The 19,018-nt window shown below is 50.0% G+C and overlaps 1 protein-coding gene across 5 annotated transcripts in view; it reads left to right on the top strand.

The window, feature by feature from the left end:
• SHROOM2 (shroom family member 2) overlaps positions 1-19,018 on the top strand; it is a 113,505-nt gene that overhangs the window by 13,946 nt on the left and 80,541 nt on the right. Inside the window, exon 1 of one of the 5 annotated variants that reach the window (XM_072956623.1) lies at positions 13,585-13,614. The exons of the other annotated variants lie outside the window; for them this stretch is intronic. Within the exon in view, the coding sequence (XP_072812724.1) occupies positions 13,600-13,614 (15 nt within the window). The 5' untranslated portion in view covers positions 13,585-13,599. Of the gene's footprint in view, positions 1-13,584; positions 13,615-19,018 lie in introns of those variants that run through there. 5 annotated transcript variants of the gene reach the window in all.

A 19,018-nucleotide genomic window follows, 5' to 3' on the forward strand; every position in this document is an offset into this window, starting at 1 on the left:
GCCAGAGGAAGGGGGAGGAGGCTACAGGAGGTGAGGTGGGCCCTGGGAGCCAGGGAAGGTTTTAAAGCAGGAGGTGGTGGCAGGGGTCTCTCTGCAGCAGAAGGCAAATGGGTGCAGGGGTGTGGGGGAGGAATCAGGCTCCTGGTGCTGACAAAGAAAAGCAAGGGGTCTGAGTGGCACCCTGAGTCACAGCAGGGCCACCTGGCGCTTGGATGGAGGATGCTGGCCCTGAATGAGCTGTGGCTGCAGGTGCCAGTTGCCTCTCCCTGTCCTGCCCGATGGAGGTCCACGGCTGGGCAGGGATGGGAGTCCCAGCTCCTACGTGCAGGTAGTACCTCTAGAAAGCTCTGGGAAGGGAGCAGGTGTGTGCAGGGTAGACCCGGCCCTGCTTCTTTGCCCAGGTGTGATGGGCAGGTGCTGTCTCGACTGGCTCGCCCAGGGCCACGGGGAACAGGTTTGCTGGGGCGCCTCCCCATGGGCCTCAGTCCCTTCCTGCTGGCTCCTAACAACACTTGGCTGGAGTTGTTTCTGTGTTACCACGCTTGGTCTTAGCTGCTTCTAAAGGAAAGGAATCAGGTGGGAGAAGTTCCCTGAGACTGAGAACTATTAACAAGTAGTTGTCTAGTTGAATCATTTGAGTTACTTTGACTTAACTTTTCTCCTTTTAACGGAACAGCAGTCAAAATAAGGATATCACAGACAGAACAAAGGACAGGTATCTGCTGGGCTTCCCTGGAAGGGAAGATTAGCGGCGTTTTCCTTTCCTTAAAATAACCTGCAGCCAGCGCTTCCTGGTGAGGATTGAATGTCAGGAGCTCTGGAAGTGACAGGAAAGCTGAAGGATCAGTTGTCCCTGTCACTAACAGAGTTACGGAGAGTGTCTCCACGTGGAAGTGTGTTCCCTGTTTGAGGGGTTACAGACCCCATGTAGAAATGACCTCTGTGCATAATGGGAAAAAAAATAATTTAAAAGTCCTGTCCAACTGGGAGGGACAGTAAATATCAAACAACTGTGGGCAGTGCAGCCTGCACTTGGGGGATCCAGTTCCAGAAGGAGCATTAAGGGCCAGACTTCCCTTGTAAATTAGCCCAGAAGAAACAGTATTAATCCCCACGAAACTGTAACTCATCAGATGGATGGCCTCATTTTGCAGACTGACAACCGTTCTGGTTATGTGACTGCTGCCAAATTAATTGCACTCTAGGATAAAAATCTATGGTTATATAATCTAATAAATCTTTTCTGTGTTTCGTTCTTTTATTTCTTGTTATTCTTTTTTTTTTTTACTTTTTACCTTTCCTCACTATTCTTTTTAATTTTTATTTAAAAATTTTTTAAATTATTTTTTATTGAAATGTACTCAATTCACAATATTAGTTTCATGTGTTCAGCAAAGGAATTCAGTTATACATATCCATATATATTTTCAGATCTTTTTTTATAGGTTTACTTACTTTATTTTTATTTATTTTTAAATGTATTGATTTACTTATTTTTTTAACGGAGGTACTGGGGATTAGAACCCAGGACCTCCTGCATGCTAAGCAGCCACTCTACCACTGAGCTATATACCCTCCGTCCTTTCTTGTTATTCTTAATCATAGATTGTATTTGAATTGTCACCAGGTTATATTTTTTGTAGTTATGCCTTCATCTAAAATTGCACAGTGTGCCATGAAAATGTAATCGAGGATTAGTCACTATTCTTAGAAAGAAGGAGGATCCGTACCAAGTCACTTTTGGTTTTCTGCTTTGTTTTGTTTTTGGTAGCAATCACGAAATTATGTTCCAGATTTAAGTGAGGAAACACCATTGAGGTTTTAGGTGAACGAGGTTACTAGATTTTGGGTTTTCCCTCAAATCTTTCTAGTATAACTGTTTAAAAAAAAATCACTGATTTCTAGATAAGAGAAGGGAACATGCAAGTTCAGCTCCATGAACCTCGAAGTCTTCATTGATTCTCCCTCCTCCCCAGGAATAATGCATGTGGACCAAAGTAGCTGCAGGAACTCCTTAGTTCCCAGATTCAGAGCCTCCGTGTCCAGGGAACACTGATGGGGACTGGAATGCGGGCGGGCGGTGGATCTATAGCCCCGCTGTGCTTCTGTGATCCCAGCACACAGGAATCCTGCCCTTTTGAACTGTGCAGGGTCTTAGCCAGGCCGGGCCAGTTAATGTGGCTGTTTTCCCCCATTAGGACGCCGCATTAGGGCTCAGGCCCTGGGTGTGCAGGGAGACACGCTCCAAGCCAAACATTGCCACAAGTCCCCGGTGGGTCCCCACTCACGGGGACTGCCAGCTTTTTAGCTGCGTGGGGTGCTCACGATTGCTCCTGGAAGGGAATGAGGCATTTTCACTTCTCATGAAGGAGCTCCTTTTCAGATGTGATGGAGTAAAAGCAGGAAAGATTCCTCCAAAGTGAAAGGTCCTTATTCTGACACTGAGCTTTGGAAGAATAAGCACTAAATATCAAAATGCAGAGGTTATGGAGTAACATGTGCTTGGAACAGCTTTAAAGGGCTCAGTCTAGAAAATTCAAGCTTTAAAAAATTTCTTTCTGGCTCAGTATTAAAGAGAAAAGCAGACTGCCCTCGAACAGAAGGAAAGGAATTTCGAGGAAAGTATTTTAAGTCTGCTTCATTCACCGAGGTGATTATGCCATGACTGTCCGTAGTAGAGACCACATTGTGTAATTAGTCCTTGCTTCAGGAAAACGGTATTTGTCCGAATAGCCCTGTGAGAGCATGAAATTTTATTCTTTCTTCTTTCAATTGAAGTAGAGTGGGTTTACAATGTTGTGTTAATTTCTGGTGTGTAGTATAGTGATTCAGTTATACATATATATATTCCTTTTCAGATTCTTTTTCATTATAGGCTATTACAAGGTGTTGAATATAGTTCCCTGTGCAATACAGTAGGACCTTGTGGTTTATCTTGAAATTTTAATTTTCACTTTTAAAGGTTTTGGGTTTTCACCAAATGGTGAGGCTCCTGTGTTCTGTTCTCGTAATCCAGCTGGGGATGAGAAAATTAATGAGCTGGTGTTTTAGGGAAATTCACGCTGGTGGTTTCTCCTCTTCCTGTGTTTATAACCACACTGATAAAAATGCAGCCTGCCTAGCTCATTCTTCAGGAACTTGGGTGTTAAGGACAACCTGCACAGTCCTGGGGAGATGGGCGTTCTGTAACAGTTTTTATTCCACCCTGCGTGCCCAAGCTGCGTTCGCAGTACCGTAAGCAGGGAGCATGCAGGGAGAACAAGTAGGGAGCTGTGTCCCTCTCGGGGGGTGCCCCCCCAACTCCGATCTGTGCCTGTGAGTCACCTGCAGACCTTGGGAAAGGGGAGGCGGGCTCAGGCTGCAGGTCTGCCAGACCCGTGGACGTGTTCAGAGCTCTCCGGGGGGATTCCACCTTGACCTGTGGGCTCCTGCAGCTGCACCAGCCCCTGTAGCACCACTTCCCCGGCAGCGACTCCAGCGCCTGGCAGCAGGGACCGGGGTTCCCCTAGGATCAGCAGCACCCCCTCACTGCCTGGCACCAGACACAGTTTAGCTCCTCGGTGACCTTTGTCAAGGTCTTCCTGTCTTCACTTTCTTTTTGCACGTTGGGTTTTGCAAGCAGGTCTCCAGTCATCCAGGCCGAGCTCTTTGTGGATAACCTAGTTTAACTGGGTTTGGGTGGCCCAGAGAGAATAGCTTTATGAACACTATAAGGTAATGGTAACATCTGAAGTTTTTTCCAAATAACTTCTCTTTGATAGCTATCATTTTAATCTTTTTAGGTCTCTTTTTCTAAGAATAACTTTATTTTCAGCTCTTGCTGATGATTTAAAAACAGTGCAACAACAAAAAAATCGCTCTGTACATTTGATGAGCAGGATTTAGGAAATTTGCCCAAAGGCACAAACGCATGTGAAAGGTGGACAGTGGTAAAGGATGGCCAGCCTTAAGGCTTCTTGTTCAGATTTAAAACCCAAGTGCCACTGACTCCTGGAAATGGTCCTGTACGTTTTGAGCAGGTAGAGGAAGGGGCTCGACTTTACATTTCCTTGGGGGCGGCGGAATGAGACCCCAGCTGCAGGTTGGGATCTCCTGGTGGGAGGGGGAGGGGCTGTGAAGGCTGCTGATCCCTGGCTACAGCCCAGAGCAGTTAAGTCAGCAGCACGGGGGTGGCCCAGGTGGCAGTGATTGTAAAGCTGGCCGGGAGAGTTGAATGTGCAACCATGTGGAGAATCACGGCCTTACCCTTAAGTTTTTATCTGTGTTGGGAGGTTTACAGACAGGGAGCAAGAGCTCTCTGCAAAACTCAAGAAGAGAATTCAGTCCATCTGGCCAGAGGCTCCCCTGGGTGACCTAGGTGTGCTTTCTGCCCCCCAGGTAGCACGTGTTGGCCAGGGCGGGGAAGCGGGGTCAGCTTTGGCTGCGCTCCCCTGGCCAAGGGGGTCACGGGGAGGGAGAGGGGTAGTCTCCACGCTGAGGCTGGAGCCCAGGGATTTTAAAAGAGAGGGTTGGGGTGGTGAGCTGTGTTTGTGGGGTGCTGGCTACCTAGTGTAGACCAGCCAGGTGCCGGGCTAAGTGCTTTACAGAAGACATTCTCTGTGGCAGACGGGGTCTCTGAGCCAGCGTCCGCCTCCTGGGGGACCTTGTCAGAAATGCACGAGCAGGCCCTGCCCCAGGCCGGCTGCATCAGAGATTCGGGTGGGGGTCGGCGAGGTGCGTTTTAGGGCCCCTCCGGGGGCTCCTCATTGCAGGCCCACGTTTGGGAACCTCTGCTTGCAGCCTTTCACTTACTCCTCACGTCTGCTCTGTGGAAGCGCTGATTATTTCTTAACACGTTACAGCTGAGGGAGTCAGTGTTCTCCGCGTTACAGGTGTTGGAAGTCGAGGCGGGGGTGGGGCGGAGGGGAGGGTAAGTCAGGTTGGAGGCGGAGCGGGTGGACTGCGCAGCCGCGCGTGCAGAGGGCCGGGGGCCCTGAGGCTCTGGGACTTGGGGCTGCTCGTTGGAATCCCCTGAATCCCGAGTCAGTCGCCTTTGCTGCAGCTCCTTCCAGAGCTGAAGGTGAAATGAGACGTGAGTGGTGAGTGTGGGGCTGGGAGGTGGTGTTAGACGGTTAGCTTTGAAAAAACACTTATCTGGACCTCGTTGGGGGTGGCTTTTTTTGTTCTCTTTTATGCCCGACTGTAGTGTTTGTTTTTTTTTTTCTTTTTAAACAAAACTGTGCATGTGTATACATACACATAAATCTACAGACAAATGGTAAAGCGGGGGTTATTTCCACTTGAACAGGCAAAAAGCAGACCTCAGCAGGTGTAGCGTAAAGGCCGTAGAATTATGTCTGAGTGAGGAAGCCAGACGCTGACCGCTCCTCCTGGGTTGAGCTTGGACAGTTGCTTAAAATCTGAGGGCAGTTGTCCAAACTTGGAGTGCATGGGGTGGTTTGAGCGTGTTTCTGATGGTAGTATTACCAGCAACACCAGTCAGATTCCCTGCTTTTCTATATCTTTGCAGTAAGTCTGATGGTGTGTTGGGCCAGGCGGACACCTGGTCACTGGTGGCAATGCCCAGAGCTGTGCTTTGGCCATGTTACTATGGCCCAGTCACCATGATGGGAGAGGCGGTAACAGGACCACCGTCAGTCCAGACAGCAGGTGGCTGCACGCTCTCTCTTCCCTTTCAGTCCCATCAAGTGTCCTAGGGTTCACAGACTGGGAGCCAGCCTGAGTACGTGACTTTTTTTTGGTAGGGGAAGGTAATCAAGTTTATTTATTTATTATTTAGTGGAGGTACTAGGGATTGAAACCAGGACCTCATGCATCATGCTAGGCATGCGCTCTGCCACTGAGCTATACACCTGCCCCCCAAGACTTTTTTTATACATGAAAAGTAGAACAGAGAACCTCAGGGTTGAAAAATTGCTGTTGGCTGAAGATGAGTTACAAATGAGGCTATTTTCTGAAGTTACCACCTAAGTCAGATAGAAAGTATGATTCAGGTGGGAAAAGAGTGCACACTTGTTTGTTGTGGCATGGTCACCTGAATGTGCTTGTTACAACATCCCAGCTGCGTGGATACCAAGGTTGGTTATGCCGCGTGCAGGTCCGGGACTCAGACCCCACGCAGGGATCCACGTGTCCAGGTTGGTTGGGAGAGCGTTTCGAGCCAGTGTTCGTGAGGCTCGTGATTTAATGGCTTCAGAAAATAATCAGATTGTTTCAGATTCCCGGCGGCATGTCCAGGTGCTTCTGAGGGTTCTGAGGATTTGGACCTGGAAGAGGCAGGGGACCACTGTTTGCACTTTGTTGGCAAGTGTGTTCTGGTTGGAAAAATCAAGTTCAGGGGTGGGCGCACAGGCTCGGGTACCTCTCTGATGAGTCTTGTGGACTCTGCTGGCTCCCTCTTACTGGGGTGCGTGTGCAGGTCATCAGGAGAGCTGGTGAGGTAGGCAGGCTCATCATTAGGAAGCCCTTTATTCCGAAATAGGCAGATGGGGTAGGGAGTGGGCACAGCTGGAACGATTGGGAGCGCCCCACAAGCTGCAAAGGCCAGCGGGATCCGGGCTGTGGAGCAGGTTGCGGGTGAGTGTGTGGCGGGGCCTCGGGTTGCCCGGCGGGCGCCAGTACTGGTGGACTGTGATGTGTGCGCGGTGCTCTGGGGCCCTGTCACCGGCCCCCAGTGGGTGTCGTCCTCGTGCTGCCTAGCTGGGCAGGTCACCAGGTGTTCCCCTGGCCCAGGTCGAGACAGCAAGTATTTGATGTCTCTTGTTTGTGTCTAGGTGGTCAGAGAAACCCACCTAGTAGAGGTGGGTCAGAGAGAGGGTGAGGACTGACTTGTCCTGATTTCGGCAGCAGAAAGTGGCTGGATGCAGCCGTTTTGATGTGACCATGCACTTGCAGAGGAGGGGAGAGATGGGAGGACGCAGTCACCAGGACCACGGGGAGTGAGTGTTTCCCTCCAGCTTCTTAGAGAGTGTTTTCTGGCATCGCTTGGCAAAGGGACTCTGCAGACAGTCCCTAGACTGTGCTTCCTAGGAAATGACATGTCTGAAAATCGCAGGCTTGTAGCACTGTCTGCATGTGCCCACACGGTCACACTGGTGGAGAGCAGGAACAGAGCGACCTCCGTGGGGAGTGGGCGTGCTCTTCCCAGCCTTTCTCCTTGCCCCCCCCCCCGGCACTTGATTGTGCAGCTCGCCTGCTTTTCTCTCCAGCTTTCCTGTTAAGATAGCGAGTGACTGGTCTTTCCTTTCCAAGAGTGAGGATTCCGTTCTGAGTTTCCTGGGTGGTTCTGAAATTCCCCTCTCGAGGTCATGGTTGAGGAAATAGTTCAGACTATTGGGCGTGATGTCTGATCTGCAAACCATTTTTGCTATAACCCTGCTATGAATCTCTGTACACATTCTTAGCCTCCCCTTGCTCACAGGGACCTCATAACTCTTAAGTATTAGTTAGTAAGACACTGAGCACGGAGGAATACTCACAATGGAGACCCGCGAGCACTTTCACACCTGTGTCTGATGACTGGAACAGAGGACTTGAGAGAGCCAGAATTGTTCCGGTTGCAGGAGACCAAAGCTTACATGAATACCCTCAGTGCAGAAGGGATTACCTGGACTCACCCAGCTGGCGAGTCTCAAAGATGAGTCAGGGATGATGGGAGGCGGGGCATGCCGATACTAGAGGGCCATGAGTCCCTTCTCCACTCCTCTAGGGTCTGGTTGTGTCCCTCCTCCTGGTTCACTTCCCCGTCCCCATGGGATGGGAAAGGTGGCCACAGGTGGCCCTGGGCTCATGTCCTACAGGCCTGCCTTTTCAAAGGGAGTCCCTCCTCCCTGTCAGGCCTCACAAAGGTTCTCATCAGCCTGGACCCAGGGGTGACTTTGCCCCCCACATGTCTGGAGGCCCTTTTGGTTGTCTTAACGAGGGGGAAGGTGGCCCCTGGCACCCAGTGGGTAGAGGCCAGGGCTTCTGCTGAACACACTGTGATGCACAGGCTGCTCCCACCACAGGCAGCGATCCATCCTGACGTGTCAGTACTGAGCTGAGGGCCGCAGCCCTGGACCCAACGGCTGGTCCCATGCACGGGTTTAGTGGTGTGCCCTCATCGTTGGGAACGGGGCAGGGGAAACCTGTGGGGTTCAGATGGTTTCCCTAAGAGGAAGGGGTGCTGGCAGACAAGCAGGAGTCTATGGTAGTTAGCCGCTGGGTGTGGGGGTCCCTCCCCTCTGGTATGTTCTCAGAGTGGTGTGTACACAGCAGGTGGTCCGTGGTTGCTTGCTAAAATGGATGTAGATTGTGGGTGCGTCCCAGGTTCTCTTACAGCGGGGTGGATACCTCTGGTCTGGTGCTGGGGTTGTTGGAACTGAGAGCAGACCAAGCAAGGGTAATTGATAAGCTCTCTGGAGAGTCATCTGATACTGCTGCTCACTGTCCTGCCCAGCCCCCTTTCTCTGCCTTGGTTTTGTTTGTACAGACCTTGTCACTTTGTCGGCTAGTTTTACACCCATTCTCTTTCCCTGCCTCGTCGGTGTCATTACTTAGTTGCACCCCGTCCCTTTCTTTCTTCACGTGTCATCTGCCGGCCCCGTTGATGTCTTGAGGCCAGAAGGGACTTCTGGTCACACACCCTTGTGTGTTGGGGAAAACACTGACGTCCGGGGTGGTACAGGACACTCCCCAGGGTCACACATGGCAGGACAGTGTCTAAGTGAACATGAAGATGCCTAAGAGGCCTCCCTGGGGCTGTTTCTTTTTAAAAAATTGATGTGGATGACACAAAATTACTTCTAAAGACTCATAAAAACAATGACACAGAATTACATAATTACTTCTAAAGACTCATAAAAGCAACGGCAGCACATACTGATTTTTAAAAAAAAATCATTCCAGCCCAGGATTTCAGAGGTTTGTGCAAAGTAAATACAGACTTACCTACTTTGAGTCTCTGTATTACATGGCATTTTTTTTTCCAATTATAAGTCTTTGGGCTGACAATGTGACATTATAGGGGTGCTGTCTGGGTGGTCTTTAAGACTGTTTTTTAGGGCAATTTTAAATATACAATCAAAGTGAGAGGAGGCTACAGAAATGCCCAGTATAGCCCCCGCCCCTGCACGTGCAGTCCTGTCCCACTGTCAACATCCTACCCTCTCTGCTCCGCCTCTTCATCCCCTCTAGCCCAACCATTGGTCCTTTTACTGTCTCCACAGTGTGGCTTTTTCCAGAATGTCATAGAGTTGGGGGCGGTAATTAGTTTATTTTAAATTTTTTTGATGGAGGGACTGGGGATTGAACCCGGGACCTTGTGCATGCTAAGCATGCTCTCTACCCCTGAGCTATACCCTCCCCGCCAGAATACCATAGAGTTGGAATCATAACAGAAGGTAGCTTTTCCCATTGGCTTCTTTGATTTAGTAATGTGCGTTCAAGTTTCCTCCATGTCTTTTATACCTTTTTTTTTTTTTTTTTAGCTGTGGAGCAGAAAATCACGTACCTCCTTAGAGAATTAAATTTCGATTCAAAAAATACTTTGCACAACACCCCCCGCCCCAAAACTTGCCCTTTTCTCTGGATAGCTGGGCCGCTGCTTTCTGGTCTCCGGTTGTCCTGCACAATGTCTTTGGAAATAATATCATTCAGTGACTGTTGATGATGTAGCAAGTTCTCCACGTGTGGGACGTAAGCTACGTGTTTGACCCCACAGCAGCTCCCAGCCCGGCAATGTTACTCTTGTTGGCAAGTGAGGAAAGTGGAGGGGGAACACCTTTGTCCAAGGCTGTGAGCCAGTAAACAGGGTGTGCAAATCCAGGCTCTCATCCCAGACGCTGGGTACTTCCCACCCCTGTCTCTGAACGTTGTGGCCTTGGCATTCCTGAGGAGGGTGGGGCACGTGGGCTGAAGATTCCCTGAGGACACCGTGCCCCGTTCCAGACCGTCTTCAAAACGTTGTCGAGAGTTGCTGTTGGGATCAAACAAGAGCCACTACTGAAAATACTCTTCTTTTTGTTTAAAACCTCCTGTAAGTAATTTGTTTCTAGCTGAGATACAAAGTTTGTTCCTGTCCTTTCAGTCATGTGTCATGTTTTGAGTGCTGCTTAGTAAAACTAGCTCTTGTTGTAAAAGAGGGCCACTGTCCCCTCTGTTCCCCGGCACCTCTTCCTCCGCCTCCTGTGTGGCTTTGTCCTGTCTTGTCCTGGCCAGCTGACCCTCGTGTCTTACCTGGCTGCACATTCGTCTCTCAGGAGCCTTCTCTTCCCGTGCCATCAGCCTGCCCGGGTTCTTGTCCCTGCCCGGCCCTCCGGTCCCTCTGTTCCTCCTCCTGTGGTTTGGCCGTGCCCTCTGCCACATGCTGTCCCAGGGGGCCCTGGACTTAGATGTCCTTACACGCTTGGCATCACGTGTGGCGGGCCGTGCTGCCTGTGAGATCCGTTTGTCTCTTCCTCAGGGTGACTGAAGGTAAGCAGGAGGTGGCTGGAAATGCCCTCTCTTGGAGGTGTCCAGAGGGAGGTCAAGGGCTGGAGGTCCAGTTAGGTGGGCAAGTCATTGCGCGAAGGCTCTGGATTACAGAAGATTCTCCCCAGGGATGGGGTGAGGCGAAGGGAGGAGGTGAGGGAAGGAAGGGAGTGGGTGGATGGAGAGGAATGGTGATGAACGCTGAAGAAGCCGACACAGAAGAAACTAGAAACAATGGGATGGCGGCGGTCTAGACTTTGCGTGTGAGGGCATCCCCAAGGAACCTTGCCTCTGTGCTGGTGGGACACGTCCTCCCTGGCCTGCCTGCCTGCCTGCCTTCTGAATCAGCGTGCAAACTCCCAGGTGAGGTGGACGGTTTCCCTAAATTGCCTTGGAGCCTCTTTGGAAGGAGTTAGGGCGAGGATCACCTGGGAAGGAAAGGGAGCCCCGGGGCGGATGGGCAAGTGTAGGCGGGTTACCATCACATCAGACCCAAGCAGAAGCGGCCCCACCTGAGGGCACACGCAGGATCAGGCTGCTGGGGGCCGCAGAGCTGCCACCCCTGGTTTCGCGGCAGAGCCCATCTGCAGGGCCCAGTGGGGAGGGAGGTGTGAGCCCGCTGTCTGTGCCTGGTCCCTGGTGTCCAGCTCACAGGAACTGGAGCTTTGCACTGGATTTGTTCTGAAACTTCTGCACTTGCAGTGCCAAGAACTGGGAGGCTCCATGGGGAGACGTGGGCTTATCTGAGGCCAGTCAAGGTCATCTGATACAGCACGCCCCGTCTTGCAGGGAGCTTCTCATCCTTACAGAGAGCACGGTTTATTCTGTTAACCCTGGACACCGCTCACTGATGCAAACAACACATAGCGATATTGACTGTAAATACATGCTTTCCTGTCAAAACTGGGAGTCAGGAAATTTGACTCAAACATCTGACTTACACTTTGTGGTTGCTTGAAGGACCAGAAGTCCCCAGGAAGAAGGGGTGGGTTGTGTACATGTATGTATGGGTGTCTTTGTGGAAAAATAACTCCTGGGAATCTGTATTTCTGTCTCCCCACTTCTGCCCGTCTCCTGCTGGGGGCCAGTTTCTTCACCCCACTCCTCTTTTTTCTTCGTGGGTGAGCGCAGTTGAAATATGCGATGACTGGTCTTCGTTTCCTCATCTGTAAAGTGGGTGGAACCCCCTGCACCTTGTAGCACTGTTTCCAGGACCTGTGGGGCCTGATGTGCTGCCTGACCCTTAAGCAGTGCTCGGCAGGTTGGAGCCAGAAACCACAGGACAGGCTCTGTCTCTCAACTGTGTGTCTGGACATCCGTCTTCCCTCTGCACTGTCCTTTGCCAGCCTGTCTCCTCCCTTGCTTGTCTCCGTGTTTTGTCTTCCTCCCTATCTTCCTCTCTCTTCCCTCCCCCTCCCTTTCCTTTCCTTTATGGCTTTATGTAGGTCTGTCATTCCCATCCTGTAAAGTTCACCCATGTTAAGTGTGCAATCCAGTGACTTTCAGTAAAGTTAGGGTTGGACGTCCCCACAATCCAATTTTCCAGAACACGTCCGTCACCCCAAAGGATCCTTTGTGCCCATCCAGTCATCACTCTGTTCCCACCCCAGTCCCAGGCAACCCCGAATCTCCTTTCTGTCTCTCTGGATTTGCCTATTCCGGACATTTCATAGAAATGGAATGGTCCTCTCTATAGCCTTTTGTGTCTGGCTTCATCCACTCAGCACAACGTTTTCAAGGTTCATCCGTGCAGCAATGTGTCCTACTTCCTTCCTTTTTCTTGCTGAATACGAGTCCATTGCGTGGACAGACTGCATTTGCTGTTCATTCACAGCTGGTGGACGTCCTCACTGTTGCCCCCGCTAACTGTGTGCGTGGGCGGTTCCCCACCTCCTCTGGGCACCTGGGGAGGTGGCCAGGCTCTGTGACCAGGAGAAGGCAGGTCACTTAAGTCCTTGGACTATCAGTCCCATCGCCTGTAAGCAAGCAGGGTTTAAGAAATGTCGTACACTCATTAGGAAAATCTAATAAACCAAATATTTGAAAAATGTGTTTCATGTCGTGTCTGTCTGACCTCAGGAAGTAACTCTGAATTCTTGGGATGTGGAGAAAAACCCCCAGCTTCATCAAAATGACAGCTAAATGGAAAGAGGCTTGTTCTCCATGTAGCTTTTCTTAAGATAAAATGTGTGGCGTGCACATGTCCTGTCTTGCCCTCCTGCAAATGTGGAATGTGTACGCCTGCAGAGGCGGGGTTCACGGTGTCTGGGGGACTGTGGGCTGCACCCTGAGACCGAAATCCTCATCTTGTGTTGTCAGTCTGCCCTCTTCGTGGCGTGGCACTGGCCCTGGGTGGTCCGGGACACTGTCCCCTGTGCTGCAGGTCCTCCCGCACGGGGTCAGTGAGTCCTTTGCCGGCCCCGGCTCTGCAGTCAGTCTTCCCAGCCTGGGATGGTGGCTGACGCTTGTTCCTGTGTTAAGGATCGGGCCACGGGGTCACGGTTTGTCAGAAGAGCAGGAATGTGGTGGCCCCGGACACTTGCTGAGGGAGGTGAGGATTGAGTCCAGGAGGTGGCTGGGATCGGCTTCTTACTTACCTCCACGGTGGCTGAAAACTGCTTGTGGAGTGCCTGCTGTTAGTGTATTTCATCACAGCCTGCGTGATGTGGGAGGCTGGGGTTGGCGAATCCCCCGGCACCGATCAAGTCCACTCCCTTGGAAAGGGCTTGAGTAATTTGCACGGAAGTGTCTAGAATAGCGAGCACCTCATCACACAACATCCTTTGTTTCTTCTCACAACTTCTGCAGCAAGTCCATTGCAAAGCTAAGCCCTCCAGCGTTAAATCGAACAAGCAAGCCAAGAGGAAACCAAGCCTTACAGAACGTTAAGACACCCTCCCCTTCCTGCCTCAGTTCAGTTTGGAAGACATCTGCGTGGGACATCTGCGGAGGGGGCCGGTGCTTTGTCCAGGACCAGCCTCAGCTCTGTCTGTCACCTACGGGGCAGAGCGGTCACCTGCGGAGGTGCAACGTGAGTCTCCCGTGGAAGGAAACTGGACACCTGACGAGAGGGCTGGGTGCACTAAAACGGCAGCGTCATTTTCTTGACTGAAATTTCATCAGGTGGTTCTTGGTGTTGAGATAGATGACATGGAGCAGAGTCAGGTTACACTGAATATTAATTATTTCTGGGTGTGCTCAGGGCCGGCAGCCACTGTGTGTCCTGTGGGCCAATGGGCGTTGGGTTTCCATAGCAATGAGGTGGCCCTGGCGAGGGAGGGCATCTTCGGTCACCTTCTGCAGTTTGGGTGCAGTGTCTTCAAGTCATTGGTCTCCTTCTTTCGTCACCTGCATTTCCTTGCTGAGGGCTGGAGTCTGGCCAGAGAGGAAACCTAGTTTGTTCATGTGCCTTGTCCTATGGCTCCAACTTCCTCGTCCCCTGACCCTCCAGAAAATGAATGACTGAGGGTGAGTCTTTGAAAACCACAGCTGAAACTCCCAGCCTCCCTGTGCCTCCTAACTGCTTAGAACCAGCCACGAGGCCTTACAGAACCCTTTGAGAGGAATTCTATTTTTTTTTTAGTTCTTATTTTTTTATTGAAATGTAGTGGAGTTTCAGGTGTACAGCACAGTGATTCAGGTATACATATACACACATACATGTATTTTTTCAGGTTCTTTTCCATTACAGCTCATTACAAAAAATTGAATATAGTTCCCTGAGTAGGTCCTTGTTTATCTATTTTGTATGTAGTAATGTGTTTCTGTTAATCCCAAACTCCTAATCTATCTATCCCTCCCTCCACCTTTCCCCTGGTAACCAGTTCATTTTCTATTTCCGTGAGTCTATTTCTGATTTGTAAATGAAATTTGTATTTTTTTTTTAGATTTCTCATATAAGTGATATCGTATGGTATGTGTCTTTCTCTGTTGGACTTAACTTTACTAAATATGATCATCTCTGGGTCCATCCATGTTGCTGCAAATGGCGTTATTTCATTCTTTTTTTATGGCTGAGTAGTATTCCGTTGTATAAATATACCACAACTTTTTTATCCAGTCATCTGTTGATGGACATTCAGGTTGTTTCCATGTCTTGGCTATTGTAAATAGTGTTGCTATGAACATTGGGGTGCGTGTGTCTTTTTGAATTAAGTTTTCTCTAGGTAGATGCCCAAAAGTGGGATTGCTGGATCATTTGATAGTTCTATTTTTAGTTTTTTAAGGAACCTCCGTACTGTCCTCCATAGTGGCTGCACCAATTTACAGTGAGAGAAATTCTTTTTAAAAAGACTTCAAGGAATAGAATTCAGTTGAATGGGTCAGCGGAGGTTCTGACATACATGTGCACTGGGGAAACTGTTGCCACCAGTGAAGGGTGAGCCACAACCATCACCCGGAAAGTGTCCTAGTGCCCCTTTGTAATCTCCCCTTCCAACCTTGTCCCCCAGCCCCTTACCAGTCTTTCTGCCACTCTGGGTCAGTGTGCGTTTTCTGGAATTTTACGCAGATGGACTCTGTGATTGGGACTCATTGCTGTCTGGCTGCTTTCACTCAGAATAATTATTTTGAGATTCACTCGTGTTGCAGGATATTATTAATAGTTCATCCCTCTTTTTTTTGCCGAGTAGTTTTGCACTGGCAGGTTGCGAGTGACATGGCAGTGGAATTTTTTTTTTTTAAATATTGGAGGCTAATTTTTAGAAATGGAGAGAAGAGCTAGCAAGGAGAACAGCCAGTTTCCCGGTCTGTGGAGGGTACCGCTCCAGACGGATGCAGAGAGGGATACGTCTGCCTCTTCTGAGTCCCGACTTGATTTCCAGTGCCGTGAGCTCTAACTTCAACCTTGACCTGACTTTCTCAGTTCGGAGGAGACCTATGTTGGAGGTCGTTGGAGACCTTCAGTTTATCACCTGCAGGAGAGCAGTGGAAGGTATTCAGGTGATTCTTACGGGGTGTGACGTCAGTGGGGGAGGAGGATGCATGCAATCATGCAGTCCTTCACGCCGCCTCCCACCTCTGCTTCAGAGCGCACCCCCGAGGCCTCCTGCGGTACTAAGACCTTTTTTTTTGAAAAATTAAAAGAATGTAGATGTACTTAGAGGCAGTCTTTAGACAGAAAATACTGTAAATTGAACTCCCATGTACAGTTGATTCCTATCTTAAATTCCTGTGAATGCATGCTAGAAAACAAGAATTTGAACCTCAGGGTTAAAGTCTGGTGCTGCTGCTCCCACAGTGGTGAGTGAAGACAGCTTCACAATTCTATGCGATTGTTCAGCCCATGGAATATTCTGCGGCCATTCAAGCTCCTGTTTATGAGGAGTTTATAGGAGGGCAAATGCTTATAACTTAATGAAAAATTGCCTGTGCAACATAGAAGGAGAAAGTAAGAGCTGAGAGGACAGCAGGATGCTGTGTGTTTGTCTTTTGGTTGTGGAATATCGGTGAGTCTCCCCCCCACCCCTGTTCTTTATACTTTAATGTAATTTAAAGTTTTTCTGTAGTGAATGCTTATTTTTAAGAAAGCAAATGAATGTCATATACAACCTGTTTTGCAAAACGTAGCTTTTCCAACTAGGGTTACTTGAAGACTGAAAAATTTTCTCTCTTTTAAAAAGTCTTCGTATCGTCCGTTGCAGTGAATGTGACAAAATATGGACACGAGGATTTTTATAATGCAGAATATGTTACAGTGTAAATTATCCTACGTGCCTTTGATGTGTTGGCTGCCTTTTCCCTGTGGCTTATGTAGTAAATGATGAAGACCCTGTAGAGCTTCCAACTGGGGCCGCCTTGAACTCGGGAGGGAAAGAGGAGCCTACGGGAGAGAAGATAGTGGAGGAGATGGTAGCGGAACAGCAGCGTTTGCTTTCTCTGGTCCACGTTGTGCCAGACACAGGATGCTCATCACATTGTCCCTCGCCCGGAGCACCCGCAGTTGGTATCCCCCACCTGCTTGCCGGCGGGCACACAGCTTAGCCTGACCGTCGGTCGGGTCTCCACTGTCCCAGTCTCTCTTCCCAGCACTCCTGGGCATTCTTCAGCAGTTACTTAGTATTAGTTACGTGCAGAAATGACCACAGACTTTTCTGTAATGGGCCGCAGGCTCCTGCTGCTGGGTGGTGTGCGTGTGTCTGCGTGGTATGATAATCTGGCAGATTCTTTAATGAGCCTTCTGCGTTGTAAATTTCTTATTTATGACTTCCTGAGGTTGCTTGCTTTCAGTTCTTGCTAAAGTTATGTAAACTTAGGGAGTTTGGACGTTTTTCCTCTTAACCTGTTGTTCTGCTTAATGACTGATACGTTTTATTTAAATAAATTTCTGAAGGTCCCTGTGGGACTCTGGGCCATTGCGCTGAAATCCTGTCATACATCTCCTTTGAGCCCCAGCAGCCATCCTGTCCTGGGGTCCTCTCCAGAGTGTTCACACCGCCAGGCGCGCAGGGGCTGCGTGACTCTGAACAGCTTGTACACGTGCTGGGCTCTCGAGGGGGAGCTGCGGTCCCCCTCCCCGAGTCTGCAGGCAGTGCCTGATCTTGGGGCACAGATACCCTTGGTTCCGAGGGGATCGCCCCTCCCTGCTCTTCGTCTCCCGTCATGTGGAAGGTTGCGGGGAGCCAGGCAAGGTTCAGCCTGATCCTTCAGTCTCCACAACAAAGCTGTCCGAGTCACCCGGCTCAGAGATGCCGTCTTGCTGGACTTTGTCCCAGTGCTTCGCCAATGCCCTTTTCTGACGTCATCCCCCCCCCATCAGATGGCCTGGGTGCCGGCTGCCTGGCAGGGGCTTGCAGTCCCGTGGGTTTAGCCAGAGGATCCACAGACCCTTTCAGAATCAGGCTTATTGTTGAGTCCTCGCTGAAGGAAACTGGAAGACTAGACTGAACCCTGCCTGGCTCTTCTGTGATTTGCAGGACGTTTATAATACATTGTATTTAGTGAGTGCATCTTCAGAAGGAGAGGATGATTATGATGTCCGTTCCTTAAAGGCTCACTGCTAAGTTTTCAAGCTACTCTTGGTGAAATAAAGCGCATTGCTGTATGTCTTGCCTGAATGATTCCGTGAGCTGGATGTTGTGTTTAAATGGCGAGTGCTGCTGTGTTCAGCTCTACTTCCCCCGCTTCTGAAGGCAGTGGAACCGGGCTGCGTGTCTGGCCACCTTCTGTCATGTTCGCGCATCCCCGGCCCTCTCTGTGAAAATGCTCACCTGTGGGGTTCTCCCAGCAGCTCCCCTGGGCGTCCCGCCCCGCCCCAGGTCTCACAGGTGCTAAAACGCTTCAGGATGACATCTGGGTTTCCTGAAGCCTCTGCTGAGATGCCTTCTGTCAATCAGCATAACCTTGACCCCAGGGGCCGTAGGCCCCTTAGCAGGTGACGAGCTGGCCCGCCCTTGGCTGGGTTCATGGCCTCCTGGTCTCCAGGGCTGTGAGGTGCTGACGTCAGACAGGGAAAACCCTCTGGACACCCCTTCCCTGCTCCAGTCACCTTTTGGGGATGTGCTGCCCTGTGTTTTCTGCATTTTTGTGGCTCTTTCATTTCTTTGAAACAGTAGACACCCTCTATTGTTGATTGCGTATATTTTTGGTAATGTAAGTTGCATTCGAAAAAGTGACCCAAAACAGGGGGAAGGTATAGCTTTGTGGTAGAGCACGCGCTTAGCATGCACGAGTTCCTGGGTTCAATCCCCAGTACCTCCATTAAATAAACAAATAAATTAATAAAAAACCTAATTATCTCCACCCCAAACAATTAAAAAGAAAAGAAAAAGTGACCCGAAATGACCAACAGTTGGATGGATTTCCGTGGAATGAACGCAGCTGGGTCAGCCACACAGATAACCTCCTCTGACCTTCGTACGTGGAATAATACACTTGTGTTTGGTGTTTTTCACTCAAGGATCATAATGTATGTGAGATTCCCTTCCCAGCAGATGGCCTTGAGTCTCTTGGTTTTCCTCCTTTGGGTTTCTTCAGACTGTGAACTGTTTGTATTCTGTGCTTGTCTTGGTTTCAGCTCGGTATCCATGAAGGCAGGCAGATCTCCTTGTAGAATAAGCCTGGTGTGGCAGCATTCAAACTCAAGGGCAAGGAATTGGGTCTAGAAATTGTGCATCCATCTCTGGGTCCGTCGTTGGGGGCTTTGGTGTTACTTGGAGATGGAGCTGGAGGAGTGACGGTCAGGTTGGGGGCTTTTGGGGTGCGCCCTGGTCTACAGGACGAGAGCACGTTTTCACAAGCCGTCTTCCGTGGCGAGTGACCATGGCACGTTGAAATGCAGTGCACACCAAAGGGAGGTATGACTTTTTGACTAGTCACAGTAGCTCTGTGAATCCAGATGTGGCCGGAACGTACCAAGCTACTTTGGAGGTGCTCTGTCCAGGGGAACACTAGAGACACACTATTACGGGGGCATCCATATGAGTAGAAGTCCAGGAAACGGGAGGAGACGAGGCCGGCTAGAGGGATGGTTAGGTAAAGTTTTACTGGGAGAAAAACTGATCAGACGTCCAGTCGTATAAAGTGTGCGTTCCTAAGAAGTCCTCAGGGCAAGCCTTGGCCAGTCCTGACC

Source organism: Vicugna pacos, chromosome X (assembly GCF_048564905.1).
Source record: "Vicugna pacos chromosome X, VicPac4, whole genome shotgun sequence".
Taxonomy (NCBI): domain Eukaryota; kingdom Metazoa; phylum Chordata; class Mammalia; order Artiodactyla; family Camelidae; genus Vicugna; species Vicugna pacos.